At 39.1% G+C, this 19,282-nt stretch overlaps 2 protein-coding genes and 1 long non-coding RNA gene across 5 annotated transcripts in view; all 3 read right to left on the bottom strand.

Annotated features, from left to right (window-relative positions):
* The window catches only part of LOC5511670 (phosphatidylinositol phosphatase PTPRQ), a 36,941-nt gene extending 36,555 nt beyond the window's left edge, over positions 1 to 386 (bottom strand). Inside the window, exon 1 of the mRNA XM_032381046.2 lies at positions 239 to 386. Within this exon, the coding sequence (XP_032236937.2) occupies positions 239 to 329 (91 nt within the window). The 5' untranslated portion in view covers positions 330 to 386. The remainder of the gene's footprint in view (positions 1 to 238) is intronic.
* A 3,308-nt stretch (positions 387 to 3,694) lies between these two features.
* LOC5511671 lies at positions 3,695 to 8,952 on the bottom strand. Its single transcript, XM_001632010.3, has 8 exons — positions 8,787 to 8,952; positions 8,556 to 8,671; positions 8,233 to 8,296; positions 7,905 to 7,972; positions 7,537 to 7,642; positions 7,147 to 7,265; positions 4,789 to 4,925; positions 3,695 to 4,321 (listed from the first exon to the last, which is right to left on the bottom strand). The coding sequence occupies exons 1-8, from the start codon at positions 8,854 to 8,856 to the stop codon at positions 4,213 to 4,215; spliced, it is 789 nt and encodes a 262-aa protein (XP_001632060.1). The 5' UTR covers positions 8,857 to 8,952; the 3' UTR covers positions 3,695 to 4,212.
* Positions 8,953 to 11,721: 2,769 nt separating this feature from the next.
* LOC116617893 lies at positions 11,722 to 18,148 on the bottom strand. 3 transcript variants are annotated; one of them, XR_007313740.1, is made up of 8 exons: positions 17,919 to 18,148; positions 17,243 to 17,273; positions 16,625 to 16,656; positions 14,945 to 15,940; positions 13,273 to 14,242; positions 12,156 to 12,883; positions 11,912 to 12,054; positions 11,722 to 11,827 (listed from the first exon to the last, which is right to left on the bottom strand). It is a non-coding gene; the product is annotated as an uncharacterized LOC116617893 (long non-coding RNA). The 3 variants fall into 3 exon arrangements; XR_007313738.1 differs by lacking the exon at positions 17,919 to 18,148 and adding an exon at positions 17,371 to 17,597; XR_007313739.1 differs by lacking the exon at positions 17,919 to 18,148 and adding an exon at positions 17,371 to 17,597 and having other exon boundaries at positions 13,273 to 14,208.
* Between the last annotated feature and the right edge of the window lie 1,134 nt (positions 18,149 to 19,282).

Raw genomic sequence — 19,282 nt, 5'->3', positions numbered from 1 at the left:
CGAATAAACAACAACAAAAAAAAGAGCAAAATACCCCTACCCATGTGAGAGAAAACGAAGGATATAAAAATAGAGTCACTTTGTTTTCCATATACCCCTCCGACATCATACTGCAGCCCTCCTTCCTTCCCGGCCCTTAAAAAAACTTAGATCCACCTCGGGTACTACATTCAAAACATAAATTTGCTTGAGCTCTCTATTCGTGCTACTAGAGAGAAGGATAAAAGCAAAAGCTTACCGCTTACTGTACTGGTTTCTCTTGGTACAGCAAAAAGTAGCACGACAATTAGGAGTATATTACCCGAACATGGGCGAGGAATGTTCTCCATTTGTGTGCAAATTGAAACGCCGCACTTCAGAACAAGGGAGCGTGTGCTTATTGCAGGGCGAAGCCCCGAATGCTGAATAATGTAGAGGTTGCTCGCAAATGTATCATACATTTCACTTTCAGAGGTATCGCTTTACGGGACGTGCCGACGCCCAGTTCTCACCACGATGATACAAAATGATAAACAAACAAAAATGGAACAAAATAATGTAAGATAATGTTACAACCTGTTCATACCTGCAAATATTACCCAAGAGAAGTAACACTCGGGCGCGTATCCAGGATTGGCTGAGGGGGGGGGGGTGCGCAGTCATAGTTAACATATGAAAGAAGTATTACTATTTGAAGAAATGACCGCCTTTTGGCAGCCGAGGGTGGGGGGGGGGGGGCGCACTCTGCGCACCCCCCTGTGTACGCGCCTGACACTAACACCATCTTTAAATATTAAAAAAGGAAATTTACTGTTCTGGATAAGAAGCATAAGCGAAATACCACGTCCATTGACGGCAGTGCCAGTTGAGTTGGAACATATTCTTCTGATTTTTTTATTTTTGTTTATTTTGATTCTAATTTTTTTAGCTGCTTTATTAGATGGTTTTGTCGTATTGTGCCCATGTCTTTTAAACTAGCATGACTGTTCAAATATAAAATCAGAGGTAGTTTATTGTGCTGTTATTAAGGAGCCTCAACGTTTTCAGATTAACAACAGAGAACAAGACTCTAATTGTAGTTGCGCAAAATAAAACATCAAAGTTGAAAGAAAACTTAATATGAAAAAACATAACAAAGTATAAGCGCCTTGTGGAGATCCGCGATTGTGCAAATAACTTAGCGTCAAAACCACTTCCTCTAAGATGGGTCATCCATAGAACAATAGTCGAACCAGTCTTATTGGCGCCGACCTTGGCAAAACTTCCCTAAACAGCTAGCTGCAGGCTTGAACAGGTTTCAAATCCCCTCAGAGTGTTTGGCATTGTTTATACATTCTATGTAGTGATGGTATATGAAGTTGGACATGTTTAATCTCTTAAAGGTCGGTAATGCAAAGTACGTCACAGTATCAAATTCATTTGTACTCGTTGGACAAGGCCGATAGGATACGCCTACAAGCAAAGCAAACCATGACTTGATTTCCCCTGATAAGCCGGACTATTGCGAATCAGTCTATGACAAGCACGAGGGAAACGAAGGAAGCCACTGTCCCCTATAAAACATTAATTTGACGCAGACAGTAAGAAACTTAAAGAAAACTCCCCAGCCCCCCCCTCCCCCCCAATCACTACCAATCACTAGACTACCAGGATTTTGTCATTTAGTTGTTTAGCTTTTATACAAAAGCAAACTGCAGAAAAGACTAAAAGCAATAAAAGAAGACGATGGTTTGTTTATTTTACTCTTTTAGTTTATCTGAAATGAAAATGCAATTGTCCCCATTTTGGCACAGAGTTCGGGCAAAAAGGCTACCACGTGGTTTTAATGCATGCCAGCCTTGTAACACAGTATATATCTTGCCTTAAAAGTCAAAAGATTAATCATTCTAAAGATCTTCGTCCCAGGTTACACAAAGAGAACTAATCCAGCAGTGACGCCAGTGCTACTTATTTGTTGACTCTGAAACTTCCACGACCAGCCTATTGGTCACGTGGGACCCGTTACCCGCGGGACACACGCGCGGCAAGCTGGCCGGGTACAGGGTCTGGTACCGAGCTCTGGAAGACAGCAATGGCGAGAGAGTAACAGTTGTACCGCCTGGAAGGCCTTAATTCCGCATACAAGACCGGTTGTAGTGTTTACTGGGAAGGAATTAGACTGCATACGTCAAAGACTCGTGAATTTTTTTTTGTTTGTACTGTTCTAATGAAAACTTTTTCATCATCGGTGATGCTTAATGTGAGGAGGGCTATACCTGCGTGTGCACGAAGATCGAGGACGCGCGCGCGGAGCAAATATAACGTCATAATGACATATTTATCGTAAGGTTGTAAAACCTTGCCACAAGTAGCATCTAAAAGATAGGAGCTCCTGTATTGCCACAACATTCCTCAAGTAGTCCCCGTAGAAGCGTCTAAGGGGTTAAAACTCATTGGTAGCGGCAACGCCAACAACGGATTTATCAATGCTTTTAAAAAGGTATTTCTTTTGTAGCTCTCTGAGTCTATTTTAACAAATTTTAATAGTCGGAGATAAAGCAAAGGTAGTAGGGCCGTCACACTCATAGCATTGGCCCTTTTTAAACGAGTTTCTCCGTAACAATAATACAATATTTGTATGCATAACACATCAGAAAGTAAAAATAAAATAAAGGATAAGAGGGGGTCATCGTAAAGCAATATTTGTAAGCGCATCACATCAGACATTTAGCACCGGGTTTTTTCTCGGAAACGTCAAACGTCAAACCTCTGGGTGTCACGTGACAAGGCTTGCGGTCAAGTTTGCAGTCTTCGGTTTGCGTTTTGACCTCAGGAGCACCGTCTAGCGGTAAGTGATTTACCTCAGCAGTTTCCCCCTCAAATTTTCTATAAGCTCACGTTTGAGATCATGAATTAGTGTTCTTAATCATTTGACTCTTGAAATTATATATTTTCATTTACAATTTGCACAATTACTAATATTTTTGGCTCGTTGAAGTCGAGCACATGTTTTGCACTTTTTCCCGCCAAATGACACATTTCCCGCCAAATGTGCTATACTACGTTCTCGACAGTACGTCAAACCGCAAACCGGTAACGGCTAACCGCGGTTTGCCGTTGACTCTGAAAACGCGATGCTAAATGTCTCTAGTAAAAGGAAAAAAAATCATGCAAAGGAAGCTAACTTTCGTTAGACACTGCTTTCGGGCGAAAGACGAGGCTATCTCCCTTCTAATCCTGTGGAACACCGGCCTAGGCCCCGTTAGATCTCGCAAGCTGACCTCCTCTGCCACTATATCAAGGGACACGGGGATCCCGCAGCAGGGCCTGCCATCTGCCATGGCCGATCGCCAAGTCATGGGCGGATCTAGGGCTGGGCCGAGCGGGCACTGGTCCCCCCTATTTTCAGATATTTGGCTTAAAAATAACAAGAAATATAACGAATTCCACGGAAGAACAATGAATCCGGCCCTCCTTTCTTGAAACCCTTGCTTCGCCCCCCCCCCCTTTTTGGAGCTCCGCCCCTGCAAGAAGGGCAAACTGTTGTGAGAGTCTTGGCCGAGGCCGTAGGATGATGACGATGAAAAGGAAAATACAGGGGGGGACCTGCAAGTGTGGCAAACTGTTGTGCGAGTAGTCTTGGCTGAGGCCGTAGGATGATGACGATGAAAAGGAAAATACAGGGGGGAGGGGGTCAGCATATGCAAAACGCTCTACAAATAATAGACAATACATATTTTCATTATTTTCTTAGTCTATTTATTGTGAATATACCTGATTAAATAAATCCAACTTTGAATCATAGATTACAATAAACTAACCTTATTTGGCTACAATAAAATAAAATCACGCTTCTTTTTTTCTGTGAAAATGAACAATTAATATTTAAATATTACGAATCAGATTTCTTTGCACCCCACCTTACATATTTACAAGGTCTATGTACCTATAACCACAATCACGATCACGTTGCAAGACATTAGTGTGCAACTTCATTCACTTCAAACAGCTGGAAGTCATTAGGTGTGATTATTTGTATCTTGAAACTCCAAAAAATAGAAAGAGACGGTAGAAGGAGGTGCTGGCATGATAATGATGACAATATTGTTCATGATCAACAAAAACGTTCCTTTTGTATAGTGCTTCAGGCAAAAACAGCAACCATACAAATCTTTATAAAACTACAAAAAGCTCCCCCTTTGGCTACCATACTTCATGTAAACCTGTGATACAACTGTGGCTCATATTATTGCCTCACTGCCTGTGTTGCTCTACAAATACCATGGTTGACATGAGAGGAGCTGTGAAGCACTGAGGGAGGGATGACACCTGGTCTAGAATAGATGATGTGATGGTGCTAATCCTGCAAAAGGAAACATATTATAAGAATAAATATTAAAGGCTTTTATCTGGGTTCTAAGATCATTGTCTGAACACCCCAAAACAACGCCTGCTTCCAAATCGAGAGGGCATGTGTGTATAGAGAAACAAAGGAAAACAAAATCACACATTATCAGGCCCCTTCTAAATGATGCTGAGGTCGAATTTCTAATTACTGAAAATCTGTACCAGAAACCAGAAAAATTTGCAAGCAACCATCAGAATTTTTCATATTGTTCACATGGGTCTTGTACAACTACTTGTCTTTTTTCGTCCATTTAGGGAAAGATCCCACATGAACAAAACATGTTAACTGTACAAAATGCTAAAAAACTCAACCAGCACACTGCTTTGGCATCATTGCCATAACCAAAAAGTAAAGACACATGCTGGTGGTCCAGGATAGGTATCTGTTTGTTCTCTACCTGACGCTAACAATTTGTCACATACCACTCTTTCTGATTCTGTGGCAACTTTGGGACAGCATCCTTGTCAGTGACATGAAGACTAGCTTTCAGTGGCTTGAAATTGTCTTCGATTGCCTTCTTGTAGTCTGCCATGGAGCTTCCTCCTTGATTCACTGCTTGCTGTCAAATAGAAACAAAGTACCAAAGGCAATAATTGCTAAAGTTCAACAGAAATACAGAAATCAGGCTGTCATGTTGTAATATATTATACAAGATGATACAGGGTTTCATTATTTCTACTAAAATCTGGTGAAAAATTTTCAAGAAAAAAAAAGCCCAGCCAATTATGTTGGCTATTCAACATAGAGTCTATTGTGTCCATTGTGTATCTTGGGGGTTGGGGGGTTTTGGGTGGAGGGGTGAGGGGGAAGGGTAACCTGATGTGCTATGTCCATGTGGTTAGCAAGGTTGACTGCATCACTGTTCTAATGTCTGCTGGGTATGGGGTAGTTGGGGGAAAGGGGGGACTTACTTATCACAAGGTAAAATAATGTGTGATTAACTTGTAGTTAGGGATGGGCAATTAGAAATTTGGTTGGAGGTACAGGATTACCAGAAACTAGACGCATGACTGCGTGAACTTGGGATTCTCTTGAATAAGATTTCTCGAATAAGATTTTTTTGATGTGTAGAAGGCAATAGTAAATTCATAAGATGTTAGTGATACTTTGAATGATCACTGCTACTGTTACTAAGTTTGATTAGAATATATCTAAGCTGTTGGGGTTCTATTGCAGAGATAAGCTTACCCTCATATGAAAAACTTTACTTTAGTATATCCACAATCCATATTTACTTATGTACCCCTCCACTATATGGAGGGGTACATGTCTCATGTTGATTAAAGGAAATGTCTTTCATTACAACTAACACACTATTGTTATCCTGTCACTAAGATAATTATTTAAAAAAATTCAAATGTCCTATTAATACCCTATACATACTAACTACCCACTACTTGGGCATGAATTAACTCTGAAGTACCTTGGTCTTAAAATGTAAACTTATTTATTTTGTTAAAACTGATTTACTTAGACTTTGCTAATGTACAGTAAGTTGACAATATGGAGTGGTTACAGTATGTCCTTGAAATGAATTCAATTTAGTAATTATCTATAGTTTTTATTTAGTTACCATAAGACAATATTACTTAACTGGACTTGTTTAAATGTTCAAGAGAAAAAAAATAAGCTGTTGATTTTAATGACATTGAAGTTAAATTGCATCGTATATATATATTGTAAGGTAATGAAACAACTATGTACGTAAGTTAGACACAAAAATTATTGAAATATCTGTTTATTAATAACTAACACTTTGTATGGATAAACTTGATGACAATTCTAACAGTATCATTTGGTTTATCATAAATGCAGTAGTACAATGGCTGTTTGCCAATTTTTCTTTCAATATTTTGACTTGATGTAAAATTAGATGAAAATCGTTTGCTTGCTACTTCAAATAATTTTACATTTTGAATAATTAGTTAATGCAGTAGATACTTATATTGATATTTTTAACTGTAACTTTAAAAATTGTTTAAACTCAATTTTAATCACTTTAGACTCCTGATAAAAATTCTGTTAACTATCTCTTGGATTTTACTATAGTTAAGGACTCACCAATACTTCTGTGAATAAAGGTTCATTGAAATGTCTGAGAGTGAGTAAAGCAATCAATCCAAATAAATATGTCTTTGACTACCATGTCTGAGAATAGCAATCGAAAAACTGGTGAGTTTTATATCCTAAAATAGTGAATATTAAGCTTAATATTATAAAATACGTATAAGTCTGATACTTCCTTGGAGGAAAAATAAAAAAAGAAGTAATGTTTGTACTCATCCTTGTACTTAAACATGGCGTTACTTTGATAAACACGATTGTAAACACCTCTCTTGTCTTATTTTTTCGGTTATAGCAAGCTTACTAACAATCCTTGATTCTGCGTTTGTCAAATTTGTTGATGTATGTGTAATGGTGGTTTGATTTGATTTGATAGATAGTTCACAATAGATTCGCGGTATATCGCAAAGGTTTGGCATTTGTAAGCTATTTGAGCGTATTTAAAGATGACGAAGAAGACTCCAGAGAAAAAAAAAATAACAAGCAGACCCTAAATGTTAGAAAACAATTGGTGCATGGGCGAAGCAAAGAAAATAAAACAGGTACACTTACAAGAAATAATAGCCTGCTCAAACTCTACCAAGAAAATATTTTCTCGAAACCAGAAGAAACTTGCATGTATTCCAAATTTCTAATGGTCTGTTCCTTAGTAAAGGTTACCATATCAACTGTTTTTAGGTCTGGAATGTATGGGGAGGGGGGGGGGGGCTACTTACATATAATAAAGCCACCTGATGCGCTATATACTTGTGGTTAGTGAGGTTGAAGGCGTCACTGTTTAGCTGATGGCATAGTGTGACCATTTGGTTTAGCATGGCAAACTGGTGGAAATAGCCTGTTGAGAAAATCATAAAGCAATTGTCTTATGTGCATGATCAATGTTCAACAAGGTTCACCAAGTCTACACTTATTAAAAACATTGTACTGCTAAAACAATAACGGCTGTTTTGGAAAATACAGCTTAGGGAAAACACAATTTGAGTATTATATTGATAATGATAATGGTATAGCGATATTCACTGTGCCGAAACATCACATTTGGTTGTGACAGATACAAAGACCATACCAAGCAATCATAATGTCTAATACATAAAAGTAGTGCTTACCGTCCATAGCAGACTTCTGGTTCAGGAATGCTGGCCTCTCAGGGTTGTTCAGATAGGAAGTAACCTTTGGGAATAACATGCTCAGCCCTGTTTGGCGAATGTACTCCTAGGAACATAACAATACCTATTTAGATGGATACTTTGGCATTGGAAATGGCAGTAAAAAAAGCACAAATTCTGCAATAAGATCTTAAACAAAGCTTTAAATACAGCTTACAACATTATTTTTACTAACTTACCGAAATTCAAACAGAGAATATGAATGAAGAAGAAACATGACATTTTTTTTAAGCTGTGTAAAGGTGTTCTTCACAAATTCTTGCTTACTTGAGTAAGCACAAAAATTGAACTCTGAAAACTTTACCTACCCTAATGTTTGGTCTTGGCACAGGAAGGAAGTGAAGCATTTCCCTCATTTTTTCAATCAGTACCTTAGCTATTAAAATAACAACTCTGTCAACTCCATGTTCTTAAGGGGGGCTTCTATGGTGTTTAGATTTGCTTTCATCATTTAAGAAACAAATAAAATCAAACATTCTTGTCATTGTATCCTTGAGTGAGTGTCATATGCAGAGATTGAGGCATGACAGCGGAGTGATGCTTAGACTTTTTGTAGGAAGCCTGTATATAGGCCCTTGGCTATACCCTGACTAGAAAATTGATATTTCCTTTAATCGTTATGCAAATATAACTCACCTTTTGGCTCAAATTTGCTCTGGTATTCTACTTTATGGGCACTGTCTACCTTTCCTGTGGAAGTCTGCAAGGTTTAACACACAAGGGAATAAAATATTCCGCAAGATTTTGTGTCTTTGTGTCAATCAAAAGCTATCATATAGCAGTGCTTGCTATATGATAGTTGACTGATAAATACAGCACGTTAAAATGCACGCTTCTATTTGAGTAAAGATAGAGGACAAGTTAAAGTTTAAGTAAGTTATATTTACTTACTTACTTAAGTTAATTTAAGCTTATATTAAAAGTTAAACATCGACAACACACAACATCAAAGCCTATACCGAGTATTCTCTCCTACACAGTGCTTCCAGTTGCGAGCACAAAGTAAGGAGCTCAAGCGCAACATCATCTGGAGAAAACTGCACCTTCCACAGGGGTTCATGAAGTCGCACTTCCACTGCAAGACACACAATAAAACAACAAACATCTACAGTAAAAACCAAAACAATGGCAAATGTATCAACAGGAAGCATAACAAATTTACGTAAAAACACACGAAATTCAAAGCATACCCTTAAAAGATGGATCGTAAGCTAAGGGGTAACACAACGGCTTTGAAATACTGCCCAGATCTAAGTTCATTGTTGAAGAAAAACGCTAAATAATCGAACTCAACATTCCGAACAAAGTGTACAGAACTTTGAAGCCTGCAGCTGTCAAGCGCAACACCGCTATCGTTTCTTTCCACGGGCTCAGAATATCGGTCCCAGGCCTGTACAGTTATGACGTCACAATGGATTACGTGACGTCATGGCGCTAGCGTCGCTTTGGAGCAAACGTTTCTTTGTTGTAGCGTTCTCACCACGAAACAATTTTTATAAGCATAAACCATGTCCCTAGGAAATCCTAGATGCCTCTGGAAGACTGGGTCTTATATTTTGAAGGTAGGTATGAGGTAGAATTTTTGTTAGAAAATTCTTAGAAAGGTATTTTTCGTGAGAAACGCTCTTGTAAATCCCAGTCATTTTTGCCGGCAGTTTTGTTTGGATCCACTCGTGTTTTTGAAGTTAAGTAATAATGGCTTTTATCACTTGCATACTCTGAGTTTGTGTCAATATTAAACATGGAATTTTGAGATATTTTAGCTAAACATAGATTAGCTATGTTTAACGCTGTGTCTTTTGGTGTTTTTATTGATAAAAATCGGTACCACGTTGTGAGTTGCGTTACATGTCGGCCGTCACGCAAGATTCTTAGCCACTGTTTGTGGCCCCCGGAAAAGAGGGATGCCTGTGGTAAAGTTCTCCGGGAAATACAGATTTTAGGAAAAGTCCACAAAAATAAAGTAAAGCAATTTCGTATTTTTTGCTTTTTTATAATTTACTTTTTCATTGTTAATGTATATTTTCTTGCAGTCAGAGTTATTTTATTCAAATGATATATCAAATATACATTTTTAAATACTATTATTGCGTTTAACAAAGTATATCCTGAAAAGTAGATAAAGATAAGTATAAGACCTATAAGTGACTTACTTAATTATACATTTGACTTACAGACTCAAGATTCAAACAAGCCCACAAAGATTGTTTGCATTGACACTCTAATATTCCAATCTACTTACCTACTTATCTTTCTTTTGGCTAGATTTATATGAGTCAAATTTGATTCTGTCATTTGATTCTGTTTAGCTGTAAAGGCTGAAATTAAATAAGCAACTGCCCAAAAGTACACTCCGTTATATACTGGCATCTTTAGCTACAGTTTTACATTTAGTATGCATAAAAAAATAAGGGTATGCTATCATGTATACATGCTTAATCCCCGAAATAGCACCCGTACTTAGAATAGTTCACTTGTTTTGCGTATCTTTGAATATGTCTGAATAAGTGTACAGTGCTGATGGAACTTATTCCATTTCGGATAAACATCTACCTTGAAATAAGTAAACAAGTTCAAATAATAAATACGCTCCCAAACATGAGAACACATCTGTATAAACATGAGAGCTCAATTTCAAATTAACGCACACCATAAAACAAGTGCATAATTTCAAATAAATGGACACCATTAAACAAGCGCACAATTTCAAATAAACGGAAACTATAAAACAAGCGCACAAATACAAATAGACGCACGTCATAAAACGAACGCACAATTTCAAATAAACGGAAACCATAAAACAATCGCACAATTTCAAATAAACGCACATCATAAGACGAGCGCACATTTTCAAATAAACGGAAACCATAAAACAATCGCACAATTTCAAATAAACGATCGTCATAAAACGAGCGCACAATTTCAAATAAACAGAAACCGACAAATGAGCGCACAATTTCATTCAAATAAACGCACGTCATAAAACGAGCGCACATTTTCAAATAAACGGATACCATAAAACGAGCGCACAATTTAAAATAAACGCACGTCATAAAACGTGCGCACATTTGAGATAAACGAATGAGCGCCTGAATTTAACATATAATGAGTGAATGATGAGCGCTAACTTTAACTTTAACCCTAGAATCGAAAAGTACACAGAGCACGTGACGATGAGTGGAAACGATTGGCTTCGAAGGAGACTCTAGATTAAGGTCAGTTGGCAATTGAAATTCCCCCCTAATAATAATTATGATAATAGTTTATTCAACCACCTACAGTTTACAATCGAATTATGTGGAAGGCCACCATTACAAAACATTTATTTGCAAAGCGTTCCTATTTTTTGTGCTAGTTTTTGGCGCGTGTTTTTCGCACGTGTTTTTCGCGCGTTTTTGTTCTCGCGCACTTTGGCGCTCACCGAGCACGTGATTATTTACCGTTGTATGTTTAATTAGATAGGGAGAATTTTAAGAACGATCAAATCGTGGCGCATTTCTAGTGGCTTATAAATAACACGACAATAGAACAGCCCTGTATTCATTTAGGCGCTGCCTCCTGTTGCAGATATCTACAAGAAAGTATGTGCGCCATATCTTCTGTTTCTTGGCCCTGCCGTTTGAGCGTCTCTGATAGCAAAGGGAACAAATTGTGTATTCGTTTACTTTTACTCTTTTATTTTACTGCGTTTGAATGATCTGCAGGCCTAGAAAAGGTTTCTGTGTCATCTCTTCATGATTTGAAGCCATGCAGACTGGGCACATTACAATGCGCCATCTACTACTTGGCTCTGCGTTTGCCTCTTCTACGGACATTTCTGTACGCCATGATATTTGCCAGGGCACATTACAATGCGCCATCTACTACTTGGTTGTACTGTATACACCTTTATACACACCGACCTAATATCTGGCCGGGAAAAATGGAGTGCGCCAGCTCTTACAGGCCTCTACACCTCCAAGGTGGAGCGCGTTACGTGCTGACGCAGTACTTACGGACCTTCCCTTCGCGTCATTCCCTTTGCGACCTTCCCGTCGTGTCCTTCCCTTCGCGTCCTTGCGTCTATTCTAGAGGTAAGCAACAACTCGAACCCCCTTTCGCGCAATACTTCACAACAACGATAGGTGGCGAGTTAGATTGCTTTATTAGGTTCTTGAAATTAGTTACACGTTATTATTATTATTATTATTGAGCTCTGCTTCTACTGTATATACTGCGATTGTTGAAGACTCTGCGTAAAGCAAAGAAGAGAATCCATAAGATACTGAATCAAGCAACATTGTAGCTATTATTCTCATGTGTTAGTTTTTGTCACCTTTAAGACCCCTTGTCCTTAGCTAGTGCGATTCGTTGTGAAGTTCTTCGTGAAATTCGTCATTGAATTCTTCGTGAAATCCATCGTGAAGTTCGCCGTTGAGTTCGTAAAATTTGTAGGGACATTTTCAGATGGTTGCGAGTCTGGAAGTAAAATGTAGATGTTCACAGTCATGTTATAATAACATGGGAGCTTATGCGGTGTCGCGGTCTTCTTCATTGCGAAACCTTAGCCACTAACGTACCTTTTGTGTGCCGTATACCAAAATAAATAGCGCATGTCGTTCCTACGATGATGGCGAGGAGTATGCATATACAGACTCCACAGCCCCTACCACCTCCCGGAGCTGCAAACTCGGCATTTTGATACATGTTTGTGGATGCGTTATGGCTGCACTTCGCGCAAGTGGGTTCTGATCTCGCTTTTAAGAGTCTTTACTTTTTGTTAAAGTTTCGGGGAATACCCTCTTAGCCTGTTTGCCATTGATCAAAGCGCACAATCGTAAGTGCGTTGCATTGAGAAAAAGGTGCCAGACAGAGAAAACATTCGGAGTAAACACGAAGTTAAGATGCTGTTTATGTATGTGTTGCACAACTACACTTACAGCAAAGCAAGAATTACACATCTTTATTCAGTGGTGCTATGGCATTTACAATCATTATCAGTAATGTTCGACTGTCTAGGTAGTAGCAATGGTCCGTATTAAACACAGTTTTAAAGTATGGGTCCATCTCGACCGTGCTTGTCTTGTAGTTGTTGCGAGTCGCCTTGATTAGTCTTTTATCGTTATAAGCCTTGTTTCGCCAGCGTAGGTCATACCAGAGCTCTCTAATCGACATCATGGTTTACTTGCTTGTCGGTCCGTCTTAGCGCTGCACACGGTTTGTTAGGTTGTCTTTATTGCTCGTTTAATGTTCTACCAAAGCACTTGAAAAAGAACCCCGCGTGTAAAACTTCATAAGATGATACAACCTGAAGTATAAAGCATAGCATGAGTATTAATGACCTACAATTCAAAACCTTAAACCGCTCATTACATGGATCAGGCTGGCGCTCGTCATTTTGTACTAAGTTCACTGTGGGACCATACGCTTTCCTTCCTCCTCCTACTGCTACCACCGGTTTCTTTTCGTCTTCCTCGTCTTTTTTTAGATCTTCCTTCTGCTTGACCTCGTTTATTTTTTGATGTCACTTTTTGGTTCTTCATCATCAAAACGACGTTCCACACTTAGCGCTAACAAGACGCAATGCTTGCCAATCAAAACCCAATCAAACCCGATATCGTACTCGCGCGCGATCATTAAATCATCAATCATAAAAAAATCGTATATTTTTACTCTTGTTAGTGTTATAAAACTTACCACCACCGCCACTGCTCTTTCCATGGTCATCTGGCGGTGGTTTGGGGTCTGGTTGTGGTTGTGGGTCGCTAGCTGTTATGTAGTTCATTATTTTTGCTCTTACGGCTCACCAATGATTTGTCTGATGTAGTCGCGCGAATTTATAGCGGCACCTCTGATGCGTTTCCCAGAAAAGAAAAGCCCCGGTCAACATGATTTGGCAGGTTGTCTATTAGAAAAGGAATGTGCTCCTCTAAGCATTTCCTATTTTCAGAGCCTGCTGTTGTGGTATTAATTTCACTCTCTATGATTGGACTATCTTACAAACTGCCAAAAACGCGCTTCAAATGATGCATGACGCACCGTGATGGAGTAAACCATCCGGCGCCATACTCTATGCTCTAAATCACTAATATATGAGGCCCAGTAGAGTTATAGAATAGACATAAACTTTTACTTACAGGTAAATTATCTAGCTTGTGCGCTTAGAGTATACCCTAGCGGAACGATTTAAAAAATATTATAATGGTCTGTTGATTTTGCCAGAGAAACATCCCGCGCCAAACTTATAGCGAGAAAACTTTGATTTGAGATATTATATCTGTACGCTATTGTACCTAGAGAAGAGCGCAAAGCATTTTGTTTTGAAGCAAAGGCTAAAGAAGAGAAGGTTCTGGAATGCCAGAGATCGCGCGGTAAATCACACGTTCAACCAAATACAACACAAAGGTCTTTATTACACAGTGCTTTATCATTAGCTAAATATAGATTTGCGTACATTTGGGTTCATTTTCAGCATAGGATTACGAAATTGTCGTGTGTTGCTCTGATTAGTCTCATCAATATCAGCACTTTTTCGTCAAAGCAGAAGTCTTTTCTATACACAGTTTCTTGCTTGTTGGTTTATCCATTCCAGTTTTTTGCTTGTTTGGTTATCTTGTGTCGCAGTGTCGCCCCCTATGGGATATCAGTCCTTACAAAATAGTACAATCTGAAACAGTTCTAAGAGGATGGATGAGCATCGTCAAAAAGCATTACTCGGTTGAATTATTTGCTTTTTTTTTAGGGTGCGCGCTCAGAAATACTTGTTATTGTATACATGCTCTTACTCGAACGAGCATCGTAGTCCTTAGCTTATGGGTTTTATTATCTCTAAGGTAAGCTCAAACTAACAACAAGCTTTTTTACATCCATACCTGTATCACTTAATTGAATATTTCCCTCAAACGGCGAGTAAACCACTCGTACCAAGTTTCTTCAGGAGGAGGTCTTGGTTTTGGCTGATTAAGGTCACCTGGCATTTTTGTTAATTTTTGGTGGATACAGTACCGTGGCGTACGCTCATATGAAAGCCTTTGCCGAGTCGTCGTTTTTATATGTCACAAGGCTCGCCAAAAGTGCTTCAGTAAGCAAGCTTAAAATGTGCTTAATAAGCAAGCTTTATGTATTTGGGGGTTGTGTAAGGGGGAAGTTTTAACTTTCAGTTGCTATGTGAACTATGCACCACAATGTGCTATTCAATGCCATGCGCACGTCTATGGAAATTACCTTTTAGAAGCTCAATCTTCGATGAATATGAAATAATAGACCACAATAACACTTTTCTGTGACTCATGATGATTGTTGAGCTTGGCGCCAAGTGGGTTTTGTAAGATTTTTATTTTTTCTTAAAGGCATATATAGATTTTCGTACCTGTGGTGTTGGCGCCAAGTGGTTCATGGATTTCAAAGTTAGAATAAAGCTTGTAAAAGGTACAAGAGCTTTGTGCGCGATACCCAGATCCCCTCCTACAGATGATTCTTTCCACTTTTTTTATGACCACGGCTATCGTCCTGTTGCTGTTGCAAAAATATCATACTGAATTCAAAAGCTTCTAATGCTGCGTGGTATTCTCTATGGTTTTTTCCCCCTTCAACTCGTAAACAATTCTCAGGAACGGAAATGTTGCAATGTTCGCCCCCCACTTCAATAAACAATAGTGGCTGGCGCTCGTTAAAGAGAGTTTGAGAAGTGATCAGGGCTTGTTCTAGAACCTTCTAATGCGCGAGGAAATGACGCGCATAGCATAGAATCTTCTGAAGATCGCTTACATTTTGTCTCATTTTGACACGCAAAATAACAGATTGAATAATATCCTTGATTTACGCTCTTTAACCGTCATTATACGCTAGATCTCTCTTGCCCAAAGTTATCGCTAAACGCTTAAGATGCTGTTACTGTGTGTGTTGCACAAATACGCGTACAGCAAAGAAAGAATCACACATCTTTATTCATTGGTGCTTTGGCATTTACAATCATTATCAGAAATGTTGGACTGTCTCTAGGTAGGAGCAAGGGACAGTACTTAAACACAGTTTCAGATCGTGCTTGTCTTGTAGTTGTTGCGAGTCGCCTTGATTAGTCTTTTATCGTTATAAGCCTTGTTTCGCCAGCGTAGGTCATACCAGAGCTCTCTAATCTACGTCATGGTTTACTTGCTTGTCGGTCCGTCTTAGCGCTGCACACGGTTTGTTAGGTTGTCTTTATTGCTCGTTGAACGTTCTACCAAAGCACATGAAAAAGAATCAGGAATCGTCGATAAGTTTCAAGCGAGTTCTGCACTTCTATAATCATAAGTAGAGGAGCTGCTCTTGTTTCGTTGCGTATCCCTTTTGTCATAACTTGGTTGCTTCGGGCCCTCTATTTACCCTGTAAACACGAAAGAAGAATCAAACTGAGTGAAAACACACCAAAGAAAAGATAGTCTAAACGTCTTATCATCTTTGAAATTCTTCGTATGAACTCAGATAAACAACAAGCTTTTCTATGCTCATACCTTTAGCAATTCGTACAAACCCATATACAGCGCCAGCTAAAAGACCACCAACAGCAACAACACCAACAACAAAAACAGCAGCCTTAGAAGAATCACCACTAGAGTTATATTTAGGAGGAGGTCTTTCCCATGGCTGTTGAGTGTCCCTTGGCATTTTTGTAAATTAAAGCACCAACTTTCTTTCTAGCGCAAACAGTGTCGTGGCGCACGCACATGTGAAAGCCTTTGCCGAGTCTACGTATTTTTATACCGTGTGGTCACATGACCAAACTTATTTTTAATCAGCGTAGTCATACAATTAATAAATTCTTTTCTTAGGGGTAACGAAACAGTTTGGATAAAAAAGCCACACAGATAAAAAGAAGATTTGCACCAAGGGTGAAGAATAACCCGAATAAACTACCAGCCTCAAAATGTCCCAACTTTCGACACAGAAAACCAAACATCACAACAACGAGCAGCGGTATCTTACGGCACAAACAACAGTATAAACATACTCTTTTGTAGTTACATGAAAAGTATCATTGTAAAATGTTTCATACATGAATCAATCGTACCTGTTTACGGTGGCGCCAAATCCTGTATTTTTCTGAAATCAATCAAAGTAAATCAACTTTCATATAAGCGAAATTACTTCGCGCTATTTATGAAAAGACGGCGCCAAAAGCTATACCTAGCTTCGATCAAAGGAAAGCAGATCTAATTTACTGTAGAACTCTTCGGTGTGAGCTAGAAAACATGTAGTAAAAAGAACTAGATACCGCACGATTTTTGCTACAACTATAGTTATCACGAGTATGCAGTACCTAACATTTGCTCATATGCGTTGTTCGGGAATGCAGCAAAATGCGCAACGTTCAGCGCCAAATACTCGCTCAGAACATCCATCACAAATTCCACTTTTAATTCGTTTGGTTTCGAGATCCATTCTCATTATTACAAAAGTTGTCTCAAATCTTCTCGATCTGTGCTATAACCTATTTTCACTTTGCTGCTTTCACCACGAGTGATTTCATGACTCGCTCTGCATATAACGGCTTACATCTTTGCTGAATAAAGGTGTGCTTAGCAGACAGTATTCGGGAGAAAACAAGATGCATTTGTATCAAAGGGATTACTAAGTGCAGTGATATTATTAACGAAACTGCGATAAGATGCTGGGCGTTTTTTCGTACCTTTTAGTGCCGGCGCCATATCATCGAAGAACTGAAAAACAGAGAAGATTTTGATTAATCTATAGTGAAAGAAGAGGTGTAGGCGCAACAATGTGTATTCCTTTTGACATAAAAGCCATTTGACTGACCTTATAGTTTACCAGTAAAGTGAAGTGGTAAAAGGACTATTATAACTATAGCACACAATATAATAAAAATCCAAAAGAGGGAATTTCCAATTGTACGATTATGACAGTTGCAGCAACAAAAGCAGTCTAATGCCCGTTCGCAGTCATTGGGAGGATGCCTGTAGTCTCCATTATAGTAGCAGTCAACCATTTTAGCGAATAAGTTGAGTATCGAGACTGCTCGTACTTTTTACCTTCCCCGTTGTACTCCACAAAAGTCATGGCTTTATTTGCTCCGCTTATACATACTTATATCTTCAATGTTATTGGCTGGATTGAGATATGCTTAGTTGTCGTTTTATTGGGGAAACTAGAAACCATTTGCTCACGCATCGATTTAGAGTAAAGACAAAACCCACTAAGTTATGAGGGGTAATACCCAGACGAACGCGCGTGTCATGAGTACTGGTATGGTTTTACGCGCAGTGTATACGCGCGTGTCGATTTTTAGTTTCATTCAAGTTATAAAACAAAGCTATTTATGATGAGAAAGGGCTGGCCATACTTACAATGTGTTCTTTTACGAGTGCTCTAAGCCAGCGATTAGAAGTGCTTTACCCGCGCACCAAGAACATCTTGGATGCCGCATCTCCGCATCAAAAACCACATAACATGTTTAAACTCTCGCCGTTCATAAATGATTTCGAAATCATGAATGGATTCTAGTGTCGCTATGCCTGAATAAAGTATAATATGGCCCTGTTTGGGATTGATAGCAAATAATCGATAGGGTGAATGATTGTTATTCATGAAAGATGTTTTTTGTGAGTGACAGTACTTGTCTGTGCCAATGACGCACATGCAAGATTTAAGGTGTGGTCCTAAAATCAAGAAAATCACCCCTAAATGCCTCATTTTACTACCAATAGCACCAGTCTATGTGTTTTGTACTCTTGCTGTAACCCTTCTGAAGAATTTTTATTTGTAATTTCACTCTGTGTTAGATTAGAAATCAAGTTAAGGTCTATTTAGATCGCCATCTAATTTCTCCTAAGTCAATGCGCTATCTGTCTGAGCTACCTTAATTGGTAGCGCCGAAGCGGGTCTTTGTAATCCTTTAAGAATGTGCAAGTAATCATAATATATAGAATGTGCTAGACAGCATGTTTTATGCGTCAACAAAGCCTTTTTTACCCCTGAAGCTCTCTAAAGAAATTCGAAACTTTGTGCGTGCGATCGCTTATTCAGCTTGCTCTATGATCCTTAATTTTGTGTTGACTAGAGCGCGGGTACGTTGGGGTTTATTTCATTCACAGGCGACCTGCATTCAACTGATTCTTGTTAGGGCTATTTTTTGTTCATTGTGTGTAGATTTGTGCTGGCGCACCACTTTCGAATGATGCGCTTAGTAATCACTTTTTTGTGTCGAAAACATCTTGTAGGGAAAGTTCCCTAGCCTTGTGTTGAGCTAAAATTATACAAATTACCAGCTGACATGGCGCGCTATTGACAAGTGTATTGTGAAGGGGGTTAGTCCCTACCACGCAGCCGCTTATGATTGGACGGCGTCACTAAGCGTTGGCTTGCGTGTTAAGAGCCGTCCACGGTTATTTCCCGTCATAATACCTACATCAAGGTGCGCTGGCAAGCGGCGGTCAATTGAGTTTGAGTCTAAGCCACTGCTTACGAATCTCCGATACTATGGATCCCAAGAAATCGAAAAAGCAACGTGAATTGCCTCCACATAAGAAAGCTGATGTGATAGCTCAGGGGCATTCTGAACCTACGCCATATCAAAATGCCGAGCGTCCTCCTCCTCAGTATGATGGTAGGCTTTTTATTCCGTGCATTCAATCGATTTGACTTTGAGACAGTGAAGTAGCCAAAGTTGTTCTGATGAATTTTGTGAATACTCGTATGAGCTGCTCGTACT

This window comes from Nematostella vectensis, chromosome 9, assembly GCF_932526225.1.
Source record: "Nematostella vectensis chromosome 9, jaNemVect1.1, whole genome shotgun sequence".
NCBI classification, from domain to species: Eukaryota; Metazoa; Cnidaria; class Anthozoa; order Actiniaria; family Edwardsiidae; genus Nematostella; species Nematostella vectensis.
Note: the sequence above shows the minus strand (reverse complement) of the source record. Positions and strands in the feature narration are given on the sequence as shown.